Genomic DNA, 24,699 nt, shown 5'->3' with positions numbered 1-24,699 from the left:
ATGAAATTACACAGCAAAACAGTGTTAAATAATAGAAGCAAAGGATGAAGGACAGGACCTCTTGGTAAAAATTTCAAATCTTGCTCTTGGCCATTGTATTTTGTACTCCTCTGAGTGGCAGAGTTTCTCTTCAGTCCTAATTTTTCTGTTATTTCTACAGAAAATAAATAAGACTTATATTTAAAATAAAACTGATTGAAACTGATGGAGGAAAAACTACAGAGGTGACAGTAGTGCTTTGTATTGTAGATTTGTGTGTTGTGAATAGGGTCATTTCCAAGGAACCTGAATTAGGGAAAAGACTAATTGTGAATTCAGTTGACTTAGAGTTCAGGCAATAACAGTAAGTAGCTTTGATTAGGGATGGCAGCCTTGCAAAATCCTCAAACCCTCAATGAAATGTTATCCTGCCACATACAATACACCCAGGCACGTAAGACCTGCCCTCAAATGAGGGAGAAACCTTTGTGTTTTCGTGGTTAATTTGGAATTATTGCAGGCTGCAGAGCATCCCTGTGGCTGGCACGTGGGGCCGGGCTGCGGGCGGGCTGCACGTGCTGCCAGGGTAAGTAGGTCTGGCAGGAGCCAGGGAGGGGACAGGGCCATGGTTTTCAGGACACCAGAAAGTTCTTTCTGTAAACCAGTTCAGTCACTTTGTGTGGGGATAATCCCATGGTTTGAAAGTGCCTGAATACTCCGGGCAGGGTGGGAAAACAGAAGGTGCTAGAGGAAGGAGTGGTGTGTAAAACAGCCCTTTCACATTTCTGCAGACACTCAGAGCCAGACTTTTGTGGCTGTGGAAGCAGGAATAGGTTGTACCTCTGGATTTAACTTCTCCAACTCACTAAGAGTTTTACAGCTTTTCTTCTAATTTCTGCAATCCCCTGAAGTTGTGCTGTGTGGGCGTGTGGCAGAGGAGGCAGCTCAGAAAAAGCTGCTCTGAAGAGGTTGGGGTCAGTTTTAATAAAGTGGCTCCAAAGTGAGATGCAGAAAGAACAAAAACACACATCATACAGCTCATGCACATCAGGTGGGCATAGGGGGAAGCCAGGAGGACACAGGTCTTTCTCTCTTGCCCAGCAAATTGCAAAAGTTAATCAGGTTGTGGAAATATTATGCAAAATTTCTTTTCCATGATTTTAAGTCCCTGGAAGGCAGCAGCTTTTTGATGTAGTATGTAAGATCTCTCTGCTAAATGCTTCCAAAATAAAAATTCTTTTATAAAATTTCATCAAACTTCTCTTTTTGAAAGATGCAGTTGAAATAATGAACTTGCTTTGTGAATTTGGTGGGGAACAGCACTGTGTGTAAATGCATTTAGGTGTACAGTCTTGTCCTGATTTTTTTTTTGATTGTTATATAAATGTTCTAAATTAAAACAGGTTAGATTGAATCATGCTGTTTACTGACCTAGTAGACCAGACTTGATCATTTAAACTGTCTTTAAAATCATGGTGCACGTGTCTGATTAGTGTGTTAGCTTCTGCAGCCAGCGTGATCCGAGCAAATGATGTAGAAATGTACCATGTGCATGAAAAATCTGTATCTTCAAAGCTTAAAGCTAAATCCCTTGTTTATGAAATCTTTCCATATATGAATTTTGTATTTTATTTGGGAGATGGCCACACGAGTTTTAGGGGAGGAGTATATAACAATTAATATTCTCTGATAGCCTACATGATAAGCCCCCAAAAAGTACATAAAGCCATGAACACCTTTTTTTTAACAGGGCTTGAAGACTGCTGAGGAACACACGATTTGAATCATTTAAGCATTAAAATAACAGTAATACCCATGGAAGAGCCACAAGACTTACCCGAGCAACCAGTAAGTACATTTTAAAAAAGGCTGAAAATGAAAAATCTCAAACAAATTAGTGGTCTCACAATTTTGGTATACAGTAATTTTCACTAAAATTGGAAAAAAAGGCTCATACTTAGTGTATTTATCCAGAGGACAGAAAGCATTTTGTTGTTCGTAAAATGTGCTGTACATTGAATTTACTATAATTGTACAGGCAGTAGTAAGAAAGGAGTAGTTAGAAGTTCTTGAACTTTATGATGTTTCTATGCAAAATGATTACTTGTTATGCTCAGGAAACCAGACTTATCTCAAGCCTGTTGTAGAGAAAATAAAATTCACTATTTTAGGGACAAATTCAGCATGCTGGCTATTCCAGAGTGTATAGTAATTAAAGATAGTGTATAGTCTTTAATTCTTATGCTTGAGATCTTGAAAAGATTCTATGATTCATTGTTTCCACAAGTGGAAGGCATTTCTGAATGACTGATGTAACAGTACCTTGGGGTAGGGAAGCATGTCTGAAGGTTAAAGTTGCTACATGTATGTGAAATATTTGCATTATCAATAACTGATATTAACACAGCGTGGAAGTGTTGGGTAGAGAATTATCAATACAGTATGAGATTAATTAAATTATGTATCTAAAACATAATAGCATAGGAGTTAAACAGAAATGTTTGTATTAACGTTCTGTTCCCAAAATAAACCTGGCACAAACTCAACAAGAAATTGCCAAGATACAATGGGAGTGATGCTTGTAATCTTGGAGACCTTGTCAAATGCACACAGAAACAGAATAATGTGCTTGAGGGCACTTTGGGTGTGTTGTATTTGAGAAGATTTTGATGCCTTTTTAATGTGAGAATTTAATATTCTTCAGTTAAACTAGTTAGAAAATACATTGTCATGTCATTTATGGCATTTTATGACTTAGGAACAAAATCAAATGAAATGGAAATGTAAAATTATTCAGAACCTGGCTTTCCACAAGCTGCAGATGGTGGGCCTGAGTAATATCCACAAAACATGAAACTAAGCAGCAAAACCATATAGTTTGTACTCCAGCTATTTGAAGAGTTTAAAAATTAATTCCCTGTACTAAAAAAGTAAATCTCTCTAAATACATCCTAATATAATGAAAGCTGTCTTTATTCTTTAGGGCATGAGAGATAGGGTACAGCTAATTATCAGAGGTGTTTCCTTTAAGCTGTAATATTCAGCTAAAGATTTTTTTGGTAATTTCTTTTAAGAATGCCAGTGATACCAGTCAGTCATTCTGTGACAGAGTATGAGCCTAGATGGATGATAATGAATGAGTAGGTGGTTATGGCATGTTCTAGCAGGAGAAACCCTGGCATCCTTCTGAGAGTTTCACAGTAATGTTTGTAGCCTGCAGAAACCAAATTTGTGTTCAAGTCAGTGCTGTCAGTGGTGTAATACCCTGTACAGGAACAGGATCCAGCTGGCACCTACAAAATGAGAAAAAGGGCTGTGTTGGTTTTAGTCAGGAGTCAAAATTCCTAATTTATTACAGAAAAAGCATTCATGTTCCTATCTTTATGCAGTATTAAAATATAGGGGGAAAAGAGCAAAGTTCATGGCTGTAGTGCTGAATCTGTGCAGAATAAGATTTTTTTAAAGTTTATGACTGTTTTATTCAATTTCCACAAAATTTCTTCCCAGCCATTTTTGTGGCTTTATATCTCAACACCTGTTACTGATGTTACTAACATGAGTAGTTATTCAGTAATTCTGTTCTGCAAGTTCCAGTGTTAGCCCTTGTTTTCTAATTTGGAAAAAGCTCATTTTGAGATGAAGAGTCCCTGGTTTCACTGGTGAGATCTGGAGTGCAGGACAAGGCTGTGAGTTTAGCCACACTGTGAACCCTCCAGCTTGTGTTGGTTGTAGCTCTGAACATTTTTGTCTTTGCAGGTGAAAAAAGCCAAGATGCAGGAATCCAGAGACCAGAGCCTGAGGTATGGGATTTTAAATTTCATTTTAGTGTGGAACAGTTCTTTATGGTCTTTTACAATTATGAAGCTTTCATTTTAGAAATTTGCCTCTTGGTTTATTTGTTACAGAGCTGTGGAAAATGTAGTTGTATTTGGATTTGGTCTAATTTTGATTAAATTCTCAATAAAAATTAATTAACTAGCCCTGTGATATAAAGCTTTTATAAAAGTGGCCACAAAGAGTCTTAATGGCATCAGCACATCTGTCTTTCACAGAATGAGACTGAAGTAACATGCATTTAATTTGGTGAGACTCAGGATATTTTAATAATAGCTGAACTACTGTTCTTAGTGAAACTCTGTGGATAACTGCTTTGAGAAATGAAACTCTTGGATTGTAGCCTCTCCTGTTTAAAGCTGTTGTGTGATACTATTTCTAGCCTCAGTAGATGCTTTTTGATGGGTATTGTATTTAGGAGTTAACTATTATTATTACTACTTAGAAGAGCTGTATTAGGATTGATTCTGCTTCTCTGAGTAGCAGCAAATTCAGTGAGGAAAGATTTCTTTCTTGGAGTCTTTGCCATTCCAGTAAGAACAAGGAGAAAACACCTTTTCTGCAGGAGTGGATGTGGTGTATTCTCAATATTAGAATTTTGATCTAATCACACAAGCTCTCTTTCTGGCCCATCTGAGGTCAGAGAAATCAGATCCTAGGGATGTTTTTTCCCCTCTCTTGGGTAGAGAGGGCAGCATGGGCAGGTCTGAGCATGTTGGGGGGCTCTCCCTTCTCCCTCTGTGCTACCCTGCTTCAGCACAACCACACCTTCCCTGTGGGCACAGAGAGCTCAAGATCTGAGTGTCAGCATCCTTGGATTATAAATTGTGGACATCCAGATTTTAAAAACAAAAGGGGGGGGTGGGATAAAGTTGCATTTCTAACTTGATTAAATATTCTGTTTAAATAATCTGTCCATGTTTTTAATAAAGCTATACATGATTTTAAGTTTGACCAATGGATTAGTTTAAAAGAGTTTATTGGACCTGTTTCTCCCTTTCCCCTGCACTGCAGGAGGTGGAGGAGGGAGAAAAAAATCAGTTAGTTGAGCCCAGAAAGCAGGGATGGGTGGGGGAAGGTGTTCAAGATTTGGGTTTATTCTCTTACACCCTCCTGCTCCCTGTGTAGTTCAGCTCAGACACCTTTGGGCTCTTCCTGAGAGTTGAATTTGCTGATCCAACACAAAACTGTGCAGTTGTTTTTTGTTGGGATGCTGAATGGAGTCAGGTGATGGAGGGAGGCAGAGAGCACCACGCTTGGTGCACACCTGAGCTACAAGGGGGGAGGGCCTCCTCACAGCAATGAACAGCTCCTTTGGCTTCTCCACCTTGAGCAACTGCAGTCTCAGAATGTCACAGCAGCACACAGATGGCTCAAAAGCTCATGAAAAGCTGTGTTGCAGAGCTAGCAATAATAAAACTAAAGCCTGGAAGGCAGTAATCAAGGAAAAAGCAGAAAATTACTTGTACTTCTTACTCTATACATGAACAAAGCAACATCAACATGGAACTGAAACAATGTGGGACAAATGCAGAATAATCCAGTAACCTGCAAGTACTGAAGTACAGAAGTGACCCCCAGTTCAAGGGTGTTTCAGCACTGCTCCTGAGGGACAAATTCAGCAGTGAGGCAATGCCCATGGGCAGGGGAGCCTGTGACTGCAGGGTCACACACCACTGCTGGCAGCAGTTCCTTGGCTGCTGCAGCCTGGGGACATGGAATGGAGATGCCAAGAAGTGTTTCTCACAGAAGCCACCCCTGCAGCCCCCCCCCTACCAAACCCTGGCCACTCAAGCCCCATACAGTTTGAGTTGCAGATCTCTAATTCCAGTTGCAGATCTCTCCGAATCTCTTCCATGAAATAGTAAGGAGCACAGGGCTAGGTTTTGTGAAGAGTTAGTTTGCCTTGGTCAGAAAGGTTGAACCCAGGGGTTATGATGGCCAAGGATGTTAATTTAGGAGTTCATCATGCTAATAGTGAACCTTTGTGAATTTAAGAGTTCATAATGCTAATAGTGAACCTTTGTGAATTTAAGAGTTCATAATGCTAATAGTGAACCTTTGTGAATTTAAGAGTTCATAATGCTAATACTGAACCTTTGTTGTCCTGGCAGTCATGTGAGCAGCACAGAAGTCAGTGATCAGAAAACTGAATCTTCAAACCTTGGTTCAAACCTTCCCATGTCCAGTGAGAGTGAGTATCTGGAGCTCTCCCATTGTCTTTCCTCATGTCTTTCCCTGGTACCTTCATCAAAAACAAGCTTTGTCTCCTCCTTGTAATCCTTAGCCTGCTCTCACTATCAGTTGTAAAGTGAACATTTGCTGTAGTATTTACAAAGTGTTAATGCCTGATGGTAAGGAAATATCTGTTTCTAACAAGTATTTTTGTGTCACTGCCCCTCAGCTGGCTGTTGGGTGCTTTTGAGTATTGCTGTATCTTATCTGCCTTAGACATGATTCTTCTTGAGGGTTGAGTCAATATCAGTTGTAATGCCTATTGTAAACATGTTTTATAAATCATTATCTCTACACAGCTGCTTGGGTCCTTTGTAGCAATATGCCATACACTTCATCTTAGACTCTGAATTGTATTGAATGTCTGCAGAAAGCTCTCAGGAAATAAACAGGGGAAACAGGCAGGGAATAGAGAGATTGCACACTAAGTGAAAAGTGGAGTGTATCCTTTCTCTTGGAAAAAGAGGGCTGGAAGTTATTAGGAAAGTCAGATTCCTGTGTGGAATGCCTTTGACTGCCAGTACATATTTTGAAGTGTAAGTCAGCTCACCTTAGGTGAAAGTGTGTAAGGTGTAACTTCCCACTGTAATTGATTTAATCATTGCTGTTTTAATCCATGTGCTGTGGTGTTGCAGGAGTTATGAGAAATTTCATCCTGCAAAACCTGCTGCCTAACTGGATAAACTATTTTATGGACAGCTGAGTATTTCCCCCCCTTGTGAATCCAAGGGGTGTTTAATGGCTCTTGGATGAAGCCCTAGGAGCCCAAGCCCCCCTCTCCAGCCCACCCTGGAGTGCTGTAACAGAGCTGTCCCACACAAGGTGCACCAGAGCCAGAGGCTGTGCTGACTGAGAACACTTGAAACATTTCCTCCCTGGCTTGCCAGCTGAGCCACTCTGTCTCACCAGCTTCAAAGTGCAATTGTTGTGGATTTATTGAAGCAGAAAAATCTGATTAAATGTAACTGCCAGCTTATTTTAGAGACATCTCTGAGCCTTGTGCACTGCAGCTGTGATTCCCTGGATATGTGTGATGAAGTTCATTTAGCTGGAGCTGTTCCTTTTTGCAGGAAAACTGTTTGCTGGGGCCATGCATGGATAGAGTACCTGGGGGAGGGTTAAAGCTTGGCAAAACAGATGTTTGGTCTCTGCTTCAGGACACAGAAATGTTACACTTGGTGCAGATGAAGCCCCTTTGGCAAATATGCAGGGTTTTGGGGAGGACTGAAGTCAAAGTTTTTTTATGACACTTGCAAGAAATTATGGTACCAGCTGATAAATGGAAAGAGCCCTATTTCACAGGGAGAGATAGTGTGACTGACTGATCTACCTGCTGTGAGCTGGCAAAACATTTTTGTGCCAGTTTACCAGTGTGCTTTTGAGAATTTGCTTTGAAACAGATATTCAGGGCACTAAAACTCTTTGTAAATATTGTGTGTTGACTAAAATGTACCATGAGTATTGATATTTGTCTTTATTTGTTGGGTTTTGAAAGCACCTCTGTAATTACACAAACTATTTTTTTTTTCAGTTATGACATGCACTGATTATATCCCAAGGTCATCAAATGATTATACCTCACAAATGTATTCTGCAAAGTAAGTCAAGAAATTGTTACCGAGTTCTGTAACTCTTACTTCTCTCTGAAGTAATCTTTTTATATCTATGCATTTCTCTAGTGCAGTAAATCCCACTACTGGCAGCAGATACTCATTGCTGAGGACCCTGAACTTAAAGAATTCACCCTTTAGTGATTGTTGCTCTATGTTCACAAAGATAAATGTAGCCCTACAAGTAATTAACATTATAGTCTTGGTGAATAATGCACATGATATTTGTCAAATAAACAAATTGAACATAAATAAGTATAAGGGGAATATAAGATTTTCTCATCATTCACTGTGTTTAGGGATCTTGTAGTTCTTCCTCTTGGAGCAGGATAGGCTTTAACCCCTGCTGCTTGTTTTTGTGTAGTTTCTGTGTGTGTCCCCCTGGTTCTTACAGGTACTGCTGGATTGCAGTGACTTCAGGGTCTGGTGTGGTAAGGCATGCTTAGTGGAACTGACCACTCCTGCCTGTGGGGAGTGTGTCCCTCCCAACCCACCCTGCCCTCCCAGTCCTGAATCTCAGGCACTGTGGTGGAAGGAGTTTCCCTGCTGTCACTGCAGGCAGCATCTCTAAACTCAAGAGCCTGCCTTGGGAAGCACAAGGAGCTTATTGCACTAAGAGGACACGTCAGTCTGAGCAGCTTCTCCTTTCTGGAGCAATTCTTGAATGTGTCTTCTGGTTTGAAGGCTGAAAGCTGCATCATGTGAACAGTTCTTGCTGACTTTTGTTCTCTCTTTTCCCCAAGGCCATATGCACATATCCTCTCTGTACCAGTGTCGGAAACAATGAGCCCTTACCCTGGTCAGCCTCAGTACCCAGCACTACAGCAGTCCCAGCCCTACACCATCTACCCCCAGACCACCCAGACCTATGGACTACCTCCTTTTGGTAAAAAGTGACTTTTCAACATTTCTCTGTGCCTGCAATTACTGTCCTATGTCTCAGTAAAAAGCCAATGTTAAGCTTAACCAGGTGTGTTGGAGAGAAGGGTTTGTATGAGAGCACATGCCTAGCTTAAATTGTAGATGAGCATTGATCTCTTATGGGGCTTCAGCTTAAAAAAGAAGAGTTTTTACAAAGCTGTTACTTTGGATCTCCCTGTAAAGTTTGCCATATTGTTCTTGGTTTGGGATCATAATTGTCTCTAGCTGTGGTATAGCTGTGTTTGTGCAATTTCCTTGTTAGTGAAATGACACAACACCCCATACTACAACTCCCTTCTCCCTTCTCCCTTCTCCTTCCTCCTTCCTCAATTCCTCCTTCCTCCTTTCCTTGTTGTTGCCCACAATTAAATTTCATCTTTCACCAAATGAGAGCTCATGCTAAAATGTCTCCAAGTTTACTTTAGGCAAATAATTGGCTTAATTTGCTCTAATAACTGAGCCCTTTTGATAGCTGTGCCATTCTATACAAATGCAGCTCCCAAAAATGGAAGGGAGCAGAGGCTGTTTTATCCCTTAGCAGGGAACACTGGTGAGAGGGGAGAGCATCACAGCACCATGCAGGGACCCTGGGGGAGCACCCTGGCTGCCTGTGGCAGTGGTGGAGCCACCACCCCTTGCAGAGGACATGTTTTAGTGGGGGACATGTTGGTGCTGGATTAATAGTTGGACTTGATGATCCTAAAGGTCTTTTCCAACTTTTACCACTCTGTGATTCTAAATATATGTCTCAGGGGCTTGTGGTTGTACTGCACAGCCATATGCACTGAGCCTCTTGCAGATTTATCTATAGTGCTAAAATCTTAGTACCTTGATGTGTGTAAGGATGAATTTTTCTCTAGTTAAAGAATTAGATGTCTTTGAATAAAAACAGCTGCATTTCTGGCTTTTGTTAGCTGCTGAAAGAACATGGGCTTTTGTAAAGGTTACAAAACAATTGATTTGTCGTTATATATTTGAAAGATGGTGTAGGAAAGATAATAAATCCAGACTTGGCTTTGTTAAACACAAGTTCAATTGCTAATACTGTAATTACTGATGGTTGCTGGAACATACTCCTCCTCCTCACTGGGTGCCTGCACTTTGGTTTCAGTGCCTTGTTGCACTGGTTTTTGCTGTATCTGAACAGTGCCTGATGGTTTCCTTTCCTTCATTTATTTGGTGGTTTTTGATAGTGTGTTGTGCATGGTGCACTGAGGCTGCTTTGTGTGCTGTTGTGTGTTTTAATGTGTCACATGTTGGTGTTTTTAAAGGCAAATATTTGTAAATATGTGGAGTGCTCCAGTGGAGTTGTTTAAAAGAGTAGTTTAGACTTAGACAGTTCTGGAAGGAGGGAGGGAAGGTGAGGGGTTTTGTTAGAGTATTGTGTGTGTGTGATGTTTCGTTGGTTGCAGTAGTGGTGGCTGTATTTGGGGGGAGTATTCATTTTTTTAAAGCCAAAGGTTCTGGAGTGCAGGGGTACTCAGCTACTTCAATATCATAGTCGAAATGTAACACTAGAAATTCTTCTGAAGACCTGGAAGGAGATCTGCATTTTCTATTGATTTCAAAGGAGCTTTTGACTGTAAAATATCCAAAATGTCATCAGTTACTGAGATGTCTGGTGTTGATTTTGAGGTCTGTTAAACACCTGAATTTTCAGTGTGAAATCAAGTGTTAGGAAGATGTTAAAAGTCATTATTTCCAGTAATGGAAATCTTAGTGGGGTGGTACCTGCTGAGTCATGCTGAGAAGATGGACCTTGCTCAGTGTGATGGAGAGGTAGAAGGCAGAGGATTGAACATGCACACTGCAGAGCGAATTCTGGAAATTGTTTCTGCTCACAAAATCTCCAGTGAGCAGGTGAGGGCCAACAACTTGGTGGCATGTTTTACCAGCACAGAGGGCAGGTTGGTGTGTCTTTCTACCTTGTACTTGTTTCTGTGCCAAAAAGAAGGCACCATGGCTTCTCTAACTGCAACAAACCAGCATGAAATTCAGGCAAGCTGACAAACACCAGCATAGTCTGGAGGTGGCTGAAGTCAGGATGCTCCTTTTAGAGAAGGGATGACCTGTGCTCTTGGTGATTGTCACCTCTCTTGGTGTTCAGTGCATTGTTCTGCATGGGATGCCCTTGTGGTCTGGAGAGATTTTATTAATGAAACATTAAAATAAGAGCAGTGACATCCAGGCTGCATAGCTGTAAGCTGGTATTAGAAGCACCCTGGATGTGCTGACTTACATTAACTCAAGAAAAACCTGCTAGTGCTGGGATGTCCTGTGTGGGGCCTTTCCATGACTGTAGGTGTGTGCTGGGACATTCTGTGACATACAGGGCTGCCACTGGACATGGAAGAGTCTCATTCCTCCTCTCACAGCTTCTCCTCCATCATCCTTGAGGCTGTGCCAGCTTACCATGCTGTCCTGCAGAATGAGAGGGGGAAGGACATGTGCCACCAGTCCAGGGGTGTAGAAAGTATAAAGGACATGTCTGTAACAGCAAGACAGTCAGGGAAGGCAGGGGCTGAAAGATTCCTTAGCACATGACCTGAATCACCCAGCCAGCTCTGCCAGCACCTCTGTGTGTGTCTGACCTGCTGCCACACTCCCTGTGTGGTCACTGTCCCACAGCATCCAGGGTGGGTTTGTGTTTCACTCTCAGGTTGTTTGGCACTTTTGCATGTCATGTGACCATCACATTGTGTTGCTGACTGCTCCTTGTCTCTCTGTCTTGTGCCCTAAGGAGCTTCTGTGAAAACTGCTCACCCCTTTGGAGGTGGTGGCACTCCCTTTCCAGGCTAAACAAACACAGCTACTCCCACTCTCCTTGGAGGATCTTTCCCCATATGCTTTGTTCTGGAGTTTCTGCAGTGTATCTACAGTCTTTCTTAAATCAGCCTTTCCTTTTTGTTTGCTAATTATTGAGGTTCTGGAGGCTTGAAACCTTAACAAAGACACAACGTGGGAGTCAGAGTCAAACCCTGGGGTGACTGTGCAGAGGGGAGTGATTTAAGTTGACTCATAGGTGTCAGTTTGAGATCAGATATGTAAATAAATCAAAAGGCCATTGCAGAATTTAATTCTGACAAAGCTGCAGCATGGAGCGACCTCCTGTAGCTGCTGCTCATGTCCAGCTTGATGGAGTCTCCCATGTCATTTAGGTAAGAAAGCTGGAGCTCACAGCCCAAAGCTCAATCCTGCTGGAGTGGGTGAAGGGCTGCAGGTGGCTTCTGCAGCCTTGGTGCTCTTTTCAGGCTGTTTGAAAAGGAGGGTGCTCTTTCTGATGGCCCTGAACTCTGTCTAGCTCCAAACCTCCTTTGTCCCTCTGCTTTGCACACTCCTGCTTGTTTGTAAGTAGATCCTCTCAAAATATTTCTGCTTCCTAACCAGGGCCAGGGAGAACTGTCTTTGACTTTGGCTGTAGATTTGGAGACACTCAAATGAAAGCCTGAAGAGCCCTGAAGAGCGAGGCCTGAGCTGAGCTGCCTCAGTTGGACACTGTTGGCACCCATCAATGCAGAGACCTCACCTTAACACATAATTACAGTCACTCTTCTATCTCTGCTGTGCCCAGGGTTCTTAAAAAGCATTCCAAAACAACAGGAAATCTGGAAGAAACATTCAGATTTTTAATTTTATTTTTTAGCTCTATATATGTTGTTGTCAGTCTAGGAAAATTACTGGCTTGTGGCTTAGTGTAAAATATTCATCCCAAAGCCCAGTGAAGTAGTGGAAGTGTTGAGCTTGGCCTTCACAGCTCCCAGCTTTGGCCTCACTGTGTAACAGCTGATGTCACTTGCAGTGAGTGCAGCTCAGCCCAAAGTCACAGCCACTGGCAGGTCCTTTATCTGCATGGGCAGTGAATCTTAGTGACACAAACAGATTTGAGTCAAAAGCTTTGCAAATTAGTCTTCTTGGTGCTTTTAATTTTCTCTTTTTCAGCCATTTTATCACCAGCTCTAATCCCTGCACAGCCTGACAGTCAGTGCTTACCATTGCCAAAATTAAACATTTTCCATGTGTCATTTGTTACTTGCTTTTGTGATGAGCAAAAATCTTAATCTGAGGTAGGAGCATGCTGTTTGGTCCCAGCATATTTGTTTGTAACTGGTCCAATTTATCTGATTCAGGTGCACTGTGGCCAGGTATGAAACCTGAAAGTGGTTTAATTCAGACTCCATCTACAAGTCAGCACAGTGTTCTTACCTGCACTACAGGGTTAACCACAAGCCAGCCCAGCCCAGCACATTATTCTTATTCCATTGAAGGTAACTTGGCATGGTTTTTATCTGCATCTCTCTCCACCTAACTGAGTCCAGATACCAAACTAGGGAGGCTTGCACGCTTGTCCTTGGTTTGTGCATGCTTCTTCATGCTTTGCCTCTTTTCTCTTTGTGCCTGTGTGTTTGTGGGTTTGTGTTTGCCTCCCACCTGTGTGTGCACCAGGCTGGCTCGTTGGTGCCATGCTGCTGGGCTGAACAGGGTGCAGAGCAAATGGGAAGGGGAGAGAGACTCCATGTTGTGTTCCTGCATGCTTTATTGGGAATGCTCTTGCATTTCTCTTTGTTTGGGGTCTTTAGCTTGATGTCAGGAGATATGCTGACTGCAGTGAGATTTTTAAACATTTGTTTTGAATTCCTTCTGGAGGTAGATGGCTCTTGAATGTCACAGACTGCAGGTTGGTAGAGCTGCTAGGAAGTGAATTTCTCAGCACAGAACTACCACTCAAATATTATAATTGCTGGAAGTGCCACATCCAAGAAGGCAGGTGCTGAACCTCACCAGCTTCCACAGCAGTGAATGTGCCAGTTAACTTAATAATGGAATATTGTTGCTTATGGCACATTTGTGCAAATTGATACCTCTTCTTTAGGCTGGAATTTGCCATTTATGTTTTGGTGACAAATGGTGAAAATTTGTCTCTTTCTCTGGAAATTTTATAAAGCATTTCAGGAATTTGTAATCCATGCCTTGTGGAATATTTTTATAAAATAATTCAGGGACTGGAGGAAATTTGTAGTTCAGCTTCCTGCTCAAAGAGTAGTTGATACAGAATTCAGAACCAGATTGCTCAGAGTTTTATCTAGTTACATCTCCAGAACCTCCAAGGATGGAAATGTCAGTTCAGAACCTGACTGTCACTATGATGAAATGTTTTTTCTTTTGTTGACTCAGAGCTTTCCCTCTTCCATGTTCTGACCATTTCTCTCCTCCTGCTGCTGCACACCTGCAAAAAGAGCTTGTGCCTGTCCTCTCACTAATGTCCATGCAGGTACCAGCAGGCTGCATCAAGTCCCCAAAGCCACCTCCTCTCCTGGCTGGACAGTCCCTCTCCCCTGAAATGTCCCTTGCAGGGCACATTCTCCAGATCCCTGACTGGTTTGGTGTCTCTTTAGCAGACCCACTGAATTTTATCAACATGTTTCTTGCTTGAGGGGCCAAACTGATTGCCACAACCAGATGTGGTCACATGAGAGCCAAGAAAAGGAGGATAATTCTTAAAATTAGCAGTGAGTGGAATTTAGCATGTCTCTCTCATGTGGTGTGCCATGGTGCTTGCTCAGCTTGCATTATTGAGACAGTCAATGGCCCAGTGTTGTATTTATCCTTAATTTACTTTTCACATTCATAACTGCATTCATAAATTGTTAACTCCATTTTTGGTGAGTGCACACGGGCTCCAGAAGCAGCAGGATCAGAGTTTTAGTCATTGAGTGAGCGAAAACAACTTTGTGCATCTTGGCACTGAGCAAACCACTCATGGAATTCAATTAGTTCAATAAAAGGAAAGCAATACTGGAAATACTCCCTTCTTCCAGCTTAACCCTCCTTCCCACAGCAGAGTGACCCCCTGTGTCTCACAGCACCAGCGTGACTTGCCAGGGCTCAGGAATGGTTCTGCACAGTGTGACCCTGCCAGATTTCCCAGTGATGCCCCACAGGGGGCAGGTGGATCCCTGGGGGTGCTGAGGGGACAGACCCAGGTCAGGCCTTGCTCTGTAGGATTATAAAATCACAGACTTGTTTGGCCTGGAAGGGACCTTAAAGATTAACCCCTTCCAGCCCCTCTGCCATGGCAGGGACACCTTCCACTGTCCCAGGCTGCTCCAAGCCCTGTCCAGCCTGGCCTTGGGCACTGCCAGGGATCCAGGGGCAGCTCCAGCTGCTCTGGGCATCCTCACAGCCAAGAATTCCTTCTCAGTGTCCCATCTAACCCTGCCCTCTGGCAGTGGGAAGCCATTCCCCCTTATCCTGTCACTCCATCCCTTGTCCAAAGTCCTTCTCCAGCTCTCTCTGAGCCCCTCTGGATGCTGGAGGGGGCTCTGAGGTCTCCCTGGAGTCTTCTCATCTGCAAACTGCTCAACCCCAGCTGTGTCGGGCTTTCACCCAGGAGAAGGATTTTAATCTGTGCTGCTGGGAGAATGTGTGATGTGAGACATTTCCCTGCAGGCTGCTCTCTGAAAGTGTGCGTAAGTCACCCCAAAGTGTGCAAAAGTCTCTCCAGTGATGCAAATGCTGCTGGTTTTTGGAAAAACTTTTTGCAGACTTGCAAAAAGGAAAAATCCTTTTTCAGATTTGCTCTATTTCCTTCTCAAGCAGCCCACCAGGGATTTAGGCCAGTTCAGGGGCTGGTGCCAGGGAGGTGCTGGAAGGATGGACAGAGTTGTTTCAGTAGTAATCCCTGGAATATCTGTCTTTTCTCTCCACTCAAATCAGGGTGAGACCCAGCTGACAATGTTGCTGACCCACTGGAGGGGAATTTCAGTGCATAGTTCTGGCTTTGGCTCTTTGAAAATGACTGAAGCAAAGCAGATTGGGATTAATAAGGTAGAGGCAGGGATGTAATGTCTGAGGATGAGGTCTGAAGTGGAGGATAAAGAAGGGAAAAGAGGAAAAGAGTCTTGGCATCTTTAATTCAGTACTTGTGTTTGCTGGTCTTTAAACCTCAGCCCTTGAGGTCATGTTTAGCAAATTTTTGCCAAATTTTTTTGCATGGTTCTGGCCCACTCACAGGTAAAAGGAAGTAGCCCACAGTGCAGAAAGAATTGGTTCATCCATGTGGAGGGAACTGTTAAAAAAAATTCTGGTATGTAGCAATGTTTAGATACAGGATTATTAAAAAGACCTGTTGGAGGGAGACCAGAGTTAAAACAAACAATGAAGTTCATTTGAGGGAATGCCAAACCTTTTTTTTCTCATTTCTTAACTTCTGTAATCAATCTCAGTGGAGAAGCAGCCTCTGCAGAGCATTGCAGATAAGAATCACTTTCTGTTTCCGTAACAGTGTTGAGAGCAGTGGTGTAACAGTCTCTCTTCCAGAGATGATGCCTTCCATGCCCTGGCTGCATGGCAGGTTTGTTCAGTTAGCAAGGGTTTTTCTGGAGAGCTGAGCTTCACAGGGGCCTAGGAAGGGACCTTCTCTTAAGGTGATAAGAGCCTTGATAGTTTCCATCATGTGCAATTAATTGGAAGGAGCTTTATTTGGAAACTGCCCCTGGTTTTGAGCAGTTGTTTATGAGGAGTGTCACTGACATGTTTTATGAAAAATCCTTTCCTTGGGATTTTTCTCTCCTGAGAAGCTGAGAGGCCTCAGGAACAAACTGCAAACAAAGATTCTCTGCTGCTGTGGGATGCAGCAGGTGGGGCTGGGATTGGTCTCTGTGGTTGTTTCTCATTAATGGCCAATCCCAGCCCAGCTGTCCAGACTGTCTGGGTCACAGACAAACCTTTGTCATTCATTCCTTTTCTATTCTCAGCTTACTTCTGCTGAAATTCTTCCTTCTATTCTTTTAGTATAGTTTTAATATAATATATATCATAAATTAATCAATCAGCCTTCTGAACATGGAGTCAAGATTCTCATCTCTTCCCTCACCCTGGGACCCCTGTGAACATTGTCACATGAGGAGTGTTTGTCACAGGTTCATGGGCTCACAGCTGGCCTTCAATACCTGTGCAGCTGCTGTAGGTCCTTGAGTGTCTTCACTGCCCTTTTTGCTGTTCAGTGCAGCCCTTTTTGCCTTTTTCTAAATGTTTCTGGGACTAATTCCTTCCCTTTGTTTCTGCTTCCACAGAGATGTCACCCTTCATATTTCTCATCTGTAAATCCTGTGTATTTCTACACATCTTTTAAGATCTGTTTCTTTTGTTTTCTTAACTCTTTTGAGGCATATTTTGGATCCATTTCCCTTTCCAGGAGGCACCAGGTAGTATTGGTGCTTGCCATAGCACAACATACACTTGTTAAGAGTTCATGGTGGGTCTGTTTTCCTGGGGGAGCAGGACTGAAGCCTTCAGAATCTTCAGTTCTTGGGGTGAATTTTGTGGTGGTATTTGCAGAAAATAAGGGTTTTTCTCAGAGTGATGGTAAGGTAGGGATACTGTGAATTTCTGCAAGTGTATATAAGCACCTAAAAGTGATTTTTTGGTTTTATTTGTGTGCAGAGGAAGGTGGTTTAGAAAAGAAAATAGTTCTTGGTGGGATCTGGTTTTGTACATTCTGGTTTTGTTCCTGCTGATTTAATTATTTGTTGTTATCCTTGTGAGTCCCAAAACCCCCTGTTGAGGAATGTTTAATGGAGTGGCCTTGTGTCTGTAACCCCCCAAAAACTGCAAAACCACTGGTGTTCCCAAGTGCTGCTCTAGCAGCCTCTTGTGTGTTTTGGGAGAACTGAATGCAGTGACACAAAGCTTAGGAAACATCTTCAAGTTGGTACAACAACTACACATCCCTAAGAACTCATCCTGTGAGCTGGTGACTGCGAGATTATTTCAGAAAGTCCCATCCAAAAAGCTGTTCTAGACACAGGGATGTTGGGAGAGATACTTCCTCCACCAGGAAACACTCTGTTTCTACTATTTGAAACTTCTTAATGTTTCCTTAAATTTTAAATCTAATTAGACTAAAAATGCTAAGTTTGATGCAGATTTTTTTTAAAGAGAACTGATTTAATCACTTTCATGTCCTTTTTCTTGATTTATTCTGATTCATTTTCATCTGATTGATCATCAGGATGGGACTGTTGTCTTATCAAAACATGTAGTAAAGATGTAAAACCTTTTTAATTCTACACCAATTGCTTAGCAACCATGAAGGAGAGGTTTCAGAGTCATTGGAAAGGACTGTTTGTAAAGATGTTCTAGCTTTTCTTTCCTGTTAACCCAACTGAAATGTGACTGGTGTCAAAATCCACCCCAGTCCTTTTTTGGGTGTTGGCAGCAGAGTGCTCCTGGAAGCACAAGTGCTTGCACATTTGCCTAGTAAGTATTTATTTCATAACTTCTCATTTCTTTTGCTTTTCTAGAATATTTAATGCAGTAATTCTCAATTTTACAGCATCAACTACCAATGCCAGTCCAGTCTCTACATCCTCAACTGTTGTCAATATTTCCACATCAGCAGTAGCCAGCATCTCACAGGTAAAACTTCCTTGGCAAATTTATGTGCTCCATCTCCTTTACCTTTGTTTAACACCTTGCTCAAAACTGACATGGAAATGTCACTTCAAATGGAGCACAGTGGCACTGGAGCTGTGGGGCTCAGTGTGTAACTCAAATCAAATCACTCCTGCTGTCTCTTTGACCATGATGCTTCTCCCTTTGGCCTTTGCAACAAACTCACTTCATCTGTTCAAAGTTGTTGCCTCATCTGCAAATTGTGAGGTGAGTCTTAAAACTGAGATCTCTGCAAGAGAGATGGAGGGGAAGAAGCAATTCAGCTGTTTTGAGAACTAAACCTGCAGGGAGGATTAGAGTTGGGTGGTTTTTTGTCACCTTTGTTCTCCCTCAGCAAGAATAGGGAATGAGGTTGTACACAAACAAACCCCAACCCAATAAAGTGGAGTGTGTATTCTGGTGGTAGACTAGAACAAAGTGAGACAGCCCTGCAAGCTACAAAGACCATTTCCCCCTGCCTTTTTCCTCTGTGGGTGGTTCACTGCCCTTCTGAGTACTTGGTTATACAAAGGAAGCCTTCAGTGTCCAGCTTTTCAGAAAGAGAGTACAGGAAGTGTGGAAGATGCAATGGATGCACAAAAATCCTTCTGTGCTTTTGCTGTTGCTTTTGAAACATAAACTTGTTTGGAACTGTAAGGAGAAAAAAAGATTTTATTTTGTTATTTCAGACCAAGATACCTGGTTCACAAACCCAGGCTGCTCTTCAAGGGAATCAGGAGAGCATTGTGTACCAGAATGTGATGTGACATTTGCTTTTTTTACTGTCAGTAGCAGAAGTTAAAATCCTCAAGCACAGCTCCAGGTGCTGAGCAATCTCCTAAATGAATTAAGTAGTTTTCATAAATGGATACCTTCCAGCATGTAGAATTATTGCTTGATGAAGTCAGCACATGAGTGAGGGCCATTTATCCTGTAGTTGTGCCCTCAGCAAGGCCCAAGGTCACTTTCTGTCACTGTCAAATGCAAGACAAAACCACACATTGCAGAGCACTGAGTGCACTGATGTCTTGGCATCCACTCAACTCCCCAGTTGCTGTCACTTTGTTCATTATGAATTAATTTTTGCAGACACTGGAAGCAGAGGAATGGCCCTGTGATCACTGGTCTCTGCAGACCCTGCCTGTGCAGAGGCCATTGGGCAGCCAGAGCCCTCAGCCCTTTTTGGAAATGTCTTACATGTGCAGAATGAAACAGCATAAAGTCAGACTGTGCTCTTGCTGGGATTTTTCTTGGACAGGATATTTTAATACAAGAGTCAGAGATTCAGAGTGTTTTCTGCATGAGGTGTCCTGCCATCACTAACTCTCTCCCCCCACAGGAATATCCTACCTACACCATCCTTGGCCAGAGCCAGTACCAGACCTGCTACCCCAGCTCAGGCTTTGGAGTGGTGCCACCAGCAGACAGCAGCACAGAGAGCCTGGCACTGGCCACCACCACGTACCCAGAGGAGAAACCAAATGCCCTGGTGCCAGCTCAGGCAGTGCAGAGACCTTCCTCTGGTGAGGCTGGGTCTGTGAAACCCCTCTGCTGAACACTGCAGGGGGCAGCTGTGGGGAAACATCTGCAGAGGGTACCTGTGGCATCTTGTCGTGCTGGGCCCAGTGGGACACTTGCCTTCCTTGGCAGAACCTTCCAGAGACCTCCTGGTGTGCAGAGTGTTATGGTGGGCCAGCCAAACTTAGGTATCAGAAGCCTTCTCCTGCTGCCATGCCAGGACACCCAGCACAGCTCTGTGTGCCCCAGGGAGAGGGAGCACTCTGATCACCTGGCTGCAGGAGGTGATGTCCTCTTTCCCTGGGGAGGGTGTTCTTAGCAGTAGCAAACAGGCTCCATCACATCTCCCTGTCAGTCATGGCCATGCTGCTTGGCCAAGGCTGTGTCTCCAGGGCCAGCATCATCACTGTTACTCTTTTATATTCAACCATCTATTAAATAAAATAGACATAGTTGAGTAATAGAGTCGTTCCAGGATAGTGAAATGACTGCTCTGCTCTGGCTTTGCTCTGCAGGCAGTAGCTGTTGCAATAGCTCAGTTCTGGGGGACTAAATTGAAGAGACAGAGCTGTTTTGAAATGATGGGATGAAGAAATCTTGGTTTATGTTCTAATCAGGGTTCAACATAGTAAAGTTACATCTTAGCTTTTGCTAAGGTGGTTTGTGGCCAGTGCTGTATTGGTGTTTGCTTTGAGACACAAGGGGATGAGAGCTGTGTGATTTCTTTCTTCCAGGAGATGCATCCACAAGTCCTTTGCTACCAAGAGCAACAGCAAGTAAAGAGTTGGATGAGCAAGCAAGAAAAAACATCCCTGGAAAGAACAGAGGGAAGAGGAAAGCAGATACCTCCTCCTCACAGGACAGTGAACTGGAGGTAAATAATCTCCACCACTGGGGCTGTGGCTTTGTCTGCCTGAGCCACGAGAACCTCAGGGCTGAAGATTCTGTAGAAGTGAGATCCTGTTCCTAGTGATCTGTCCCAGCACTACCACATCCACCCAGGGAAGGAGCTTGTCTGTCTCCACTTGGAATCTCCCATGCTGCAAATTTCCCTTTCTTCTTCCACAGCAATTTTCCATCTGCCACTACTGAAAAGAATTTGTCTCTATCTCCTTTGCAGTTCCCTTTCAGTTAGTTGTGGTCTCCTGCTGGATGTCCCTTTGTCTCCTCTTTGCTGAGAGAAGCCATCCCAGTTTCCTTAGCCTCTCCTGTGGGCTGCTGACCATCTCAATAGCATTTTGCTGGCAACTCTCATTTCCTCACAGATCCCTGGGACCAGGGATGCAGTCTGGGGTAACCTTCCCAGTGCCAAATAGGCTGAGACAGCACCTCCTTTCTGGCACACGTGGCACACTCCAGCAGGAAAGTCAGCTGCTCCACAGGGAGAGAGTGCTACTGGCTTGTCCTGGTGTCCAGTTTGCCCTCCAGCTCCTTCAGCCTGGACTAGTGGGAGGGGATTTTCCACCCCACATGCTGGCCCAGCTCTCAAAGTCCTTGTGTACCAAAACTCTGCCATTCCTCCTGGCAGCCCATTGCTTTATTTATAACAAAGGTTTCTCTGACAAACACCAAGGGCATGCAGCTGGTGCTCTCCAGATCACAGGAAGTACACTTCACCTCAGCAGGACTCTAAAATTCATTAGCACTCTAAGCTTTACTTTCATAATTATAAAAGCAAGAGAAGCTTTTGAAATAGTTTGACCAAACAGCCACAGCCTGAATGTGTGCTTCTGTGGCAGTGAATAAACTCCACTGCAATAGACTGAAGAGTTGAATGTGTTCAGCCTGTAAGATGACAATTGTTCATCCCTATTAGAGCATACTGCAGCTAACCACAAAATTCAAACTTGTTCCTTTATTGCAGTTCAGTGCCTGGAATCTCTCAGCTCTAACCTCCTCTTGTTCTCTCTGCAGCGAGTGTTTCTCTGGGACCTGGATGAGACCATCATCATCTTCCATTCTCTTCTCACAGGGTCTTATGCTCAAAAATATGGCAAGGTAATACTGTCTGCTCCATGGAAGAAAACCTATTTCTGTCATGCAGAATTAAATGTTAGTCTTTGGAGAAGGAATAGTTTGGTGTTTTTTAAACTCTCTATGGTGGTACTTTTAAGTTGTTGGCAGTTTGGGGCAGGGAAGGAACTAAATTTGGCTTTGTACAGAGCTCGGACATGGACATCACCAACATGTCCCTTCTTAAAATGCAAGTCTTGTCAAAGTGGGGATAACTGAGGTCCTTGGTACATAGGGGAAAGAAATGTTTTTTCTCTGCCAAAAACATTGTTTTTTCAATGTTTTGTATGTGCTCACTGTGAAAATGTATCAGTCTCTCCTGAGGGGCACTGAACTGTTTGGTTTTTTGGTTTTTTAATTGAGTTGTTTAAAATACTAGGGAAATTGTAGTTCACACATTGAATGTGGCTGGAATTATGCCAGGTCTGATAGACACTGGAAACTCTGCAATTTAACTGATGAGAGATTCATGACAATTCCCTCCTGCCTGTATCCACAGTGCATTTACATTTCTTTTTGTCTTTTTCCAGGATCCAACTCTAGTGATTGGCTCAGGTCTGTCCATGGAGGAGATGATTTTTGAAGTTGCTGATACTCACTTGTTTTTCAATGACTTGGAGGTACGTGGCAAATGTGTTTGAAAGGCAGAACTCCAGATTACCACGTCAGAATTACACCTCACTCTGTGCTTCAGAGCCTCTTACTGCTTCTTGTAAGCACAGCCAAACCAGGGGGGCACTCTTAACTGAGACAGGCATTCTGCAGCCTTCCAGTGTCAGGAGCTCTCTCAGTTTCTGCAGGGTTTTTGCTTGAACCTGTACAAATAAAAAGGGTGATGTCTGATCCATCCTGGATTTGCATTTCTGGACTGGTGAGCACTTGGCAGTGTGGCATGGCTTGCTGCTGTTGGGAAGTTGAAGGGATTGGTTTCTCTCACAGTTTCTTTAATCTGCAAATGTCTTTGTGTTTCTGGATTACCACAACATGACTTTATTTTTGGTTTTTTGTCTTTAACAGGAGTGTGACCAGGTACACATAGAAGATGTGGCATCTGATGACAATGGCCAGGATCTAAGGTTGTACTGATGAATGCAGGAAGTGTATTGAATGTATTGCTGATCTAATCAGGTTTTGTGAAGGCTTCAGATGCAGATGGGGTTAAGGGCTGGAGCCAGGGAATGAAACCTGGCCAAGTGTTTGTTTGCTGAGGGGGCATTTCTTTGAAGACCTACAAAGCATTAAGAGTTTTGAAATGATGTTGTGAATTACATTGTCCACTACTGAGTGCTGCCTCTGTGCTCAGTGACAAATGAGGAATGGAGAACCAGCACTTCAGATCTCATGATGACAGCATTAGGTTAGTAACCTAATCTAATGGTTACTCTAATTAGATTAGTGGGAAAAGTCCCTGCCTATGGCAGGGGTTTAGAATGAGATGATCTCGAAGGTCCTATCCACCCTAAACCATCCTGTGATTCCATGATCTTGACCTTTGAAAGTCCCCCTGTGGTTTGCATCCCTCTGAGAGCTTATGGTGCTCACTAACAGGAGGAGGTGGGTTTTTTACTGAGCTGAACTGGCTCATGAAAAAGTCTGAGAAAAATCTGTCAGGGAGAAAGAAATACAGGGAAAGTGGTGAAGCAGGACTTGCTGCAGTTTTAACCTGGTGAAGCAGCTCATCTGCTTGTGGAGCTGCAGTTGTGCTGGAAGGGCATGGATGCTGTGTTTGGAAGGTGATGTGCTGGGGTTTGTGTGCAGGGTGAGGAAGGGGTCAGTGGAAGGGATGCTCTGTGTGGCGGAGCAGTGAGCAGCCAAAGAGTAGAGGAAGGGTTTGTACTGGAGGGTGTGAAAGGAGCTGGATCAGTGCAGCAGTTCAGAGCCAGCAGCAGCTGTAGGTGGGTGTCAGCATTCCCACAGGAGCCAGGCTCTGCTCTCCAGGTGCCAAGGTACTTGTGCAGCTCCTCTCTGGGGTGTTCTCCAGCTGCTGCCATCAGCAGCCTCACCAGACATGCTGCAGTGGTTCTGCTGCTGTGGCACACTTAATGTGGTGGTGTTTGAGGGTCCCAAGGACAAAGGAAGAGATGAGAATCTTGACTCCCATGTTTCAGAAGGCTGATTTATTATTTTATTATATATATTATATTAAAAGAAAATTATATACTAAAACTATACTAAAAGAATAGAAGAAAGGGGACATCAGAAGGCTAGCAAAGAATGAAAAATAAAATCTTGTGATTGACCAGAGGGTCCCACACAGCTGGACCACAGTTGGTCATCAAGTAAAAACAATCCACATGCAACCAAAGATGTCCCTGTTGGTAAGCAACCTCCAAACCACATTCCCAGCAATCAGATAATCATTGTTTACATTTTGTTTCTGAGGCCTCTCTGCTCCTCAGGAGAAAAATCCTGGCAAAGGTATTTTTCAGAAAACATGTCAGTGACACACCTAACACATCTGCTTTCCTGCAACAGCAACTACAACTTCTCCACGGATGGGTTCAGTGGCTCGGGCAGCAATGCAAACCACAGCTCCTCGGTGGGGGTGCAGGGAGTGGACTGGATGAGGAAATTGGCCTTTCGCTACCGCAGGGTCCGCGAGATCTACAACAAATACAAAACCAACGTGGGAGGTGAGTGCCCACCTGCACTGAGGGCTGAGCTAGCAGAGCCTGTGGGGCCAGACTCCATCCTTCTCAGAGCTTTGGCTTTCCTGATGTGTGGGCAGAAGTAAAGGATTCTCCTAGTGCTAACTGGGATCACATTTCAGTGAGGGTACATAGCAGTGTGCCAGTGCAGGCTGTGATTTATCTTGGAGATAAGGATGGGCACTCAGTCCCAGAGGCAAAAGGTTTGTTCAGATAAACCCTTTGCTAATTGGGTGTGAAAGGCTGCCTGGCACTCTGCTCAGCAGTGGCCTGAATGACTCATTTGCCCTGCTGCTCTAGAGCTCTCATTCTTGTCTCCACAAAGTCTGCCTTTGCTCATGCCATTGTCAGGAAATACAGTGGTCACCCCTGGGCTGTCAGGCCCAGTTTGATATGACTTCTCTCCCTCCACAAAGTCACTTAAAGCCTTCTAGTTTTGCTTCCCTTTCAACTCCAAAGCAGTCATAAACGTGCAAACCATAGTGAGCAAATGGAGATGAATTTTCTGT

At 43.5% G+C, this 24,699-nt stretch overlaps 1 protein-coding gene across 3 annotated transcripts in view; it reads left to right on the top strand.

Moving 5' to 3' along the window:
• Positions 1-24,699, top strand: part of EYA3 (EYA transcriptional coactivator and phosphatase 3) — a 40,767-nt gene that overhangs the window by 8,959 nt on the left and 7,109 nt on the right. For 2 of the 3 annotated variants that reach the window (XM_030232062.2, XM_030232064.2), the window contains exons 3-15: positions 1,730-1,827; positions 3,736-3,779; positions 5,928-6,007; positions 7,580-7,646; positions 8,402-8,544; positions 12,707-12,844; positions 17,914-17,996; positions 19,351-19,534; positions 20,264-20,403; positions 21,444-21,527; positions 22,073-22,162; positions 22,560-22,618; positions 24,018-24,175. In XM_030232062.2, the coding sequence (XP_030087922.1) occupies positions 1,795-1,827; positions 3,736-3,779; positions 5,928-6,007; positions 7,580-7,646; positions 8,402-8,544; positions 12,707-12,844; positions 17,914-17,996; positions 19,351-19,534; positions 20,264-20,403; positions 21,444-21,527; positions 22,073-22,162; positions 22,560-22,618; positions 24,018-24,175 (1,303 nt within the window). In that variant the 5' untranslated portion in view covers positions 1,730-1,794. The remainder of the gene's footprint in view (positions 1-1,729; positions 1,828-3,735; positions 3,780-5,927; positions 6,008-7,579; positions 7,647-8,401; positions 8,545-12,706; positions 12,845-17,913; positions 17,997-19,350; positions 19,535-20,263; positions 20,404-21,443; positions 21,528-22,072; positions 22,163-22,559; positions 22,619-24,017; positions 24,176-24,699) is intronic. The other variant, XM_030232065.2, reaches the window with a different exon arrangement.

The sequence above is a fragment of the Serinus canaria genome, chromosome 23 (genome assembly GCF_022539315.1).
Source record: "Serinus canaria isolate serCan28SL12 chromosome 23, serCan2020, whole genome shotgun sequence".
NCBI lineage: Eukaryota > Metazoa > Chordata > Aves > Passeriformes > Fringillidae > Serinus > Serinus canaria.
Note: the sequence above shows the minus strand (reverse complement) of the source record. Positions and strands in the feature narration are given on the sequence as shown.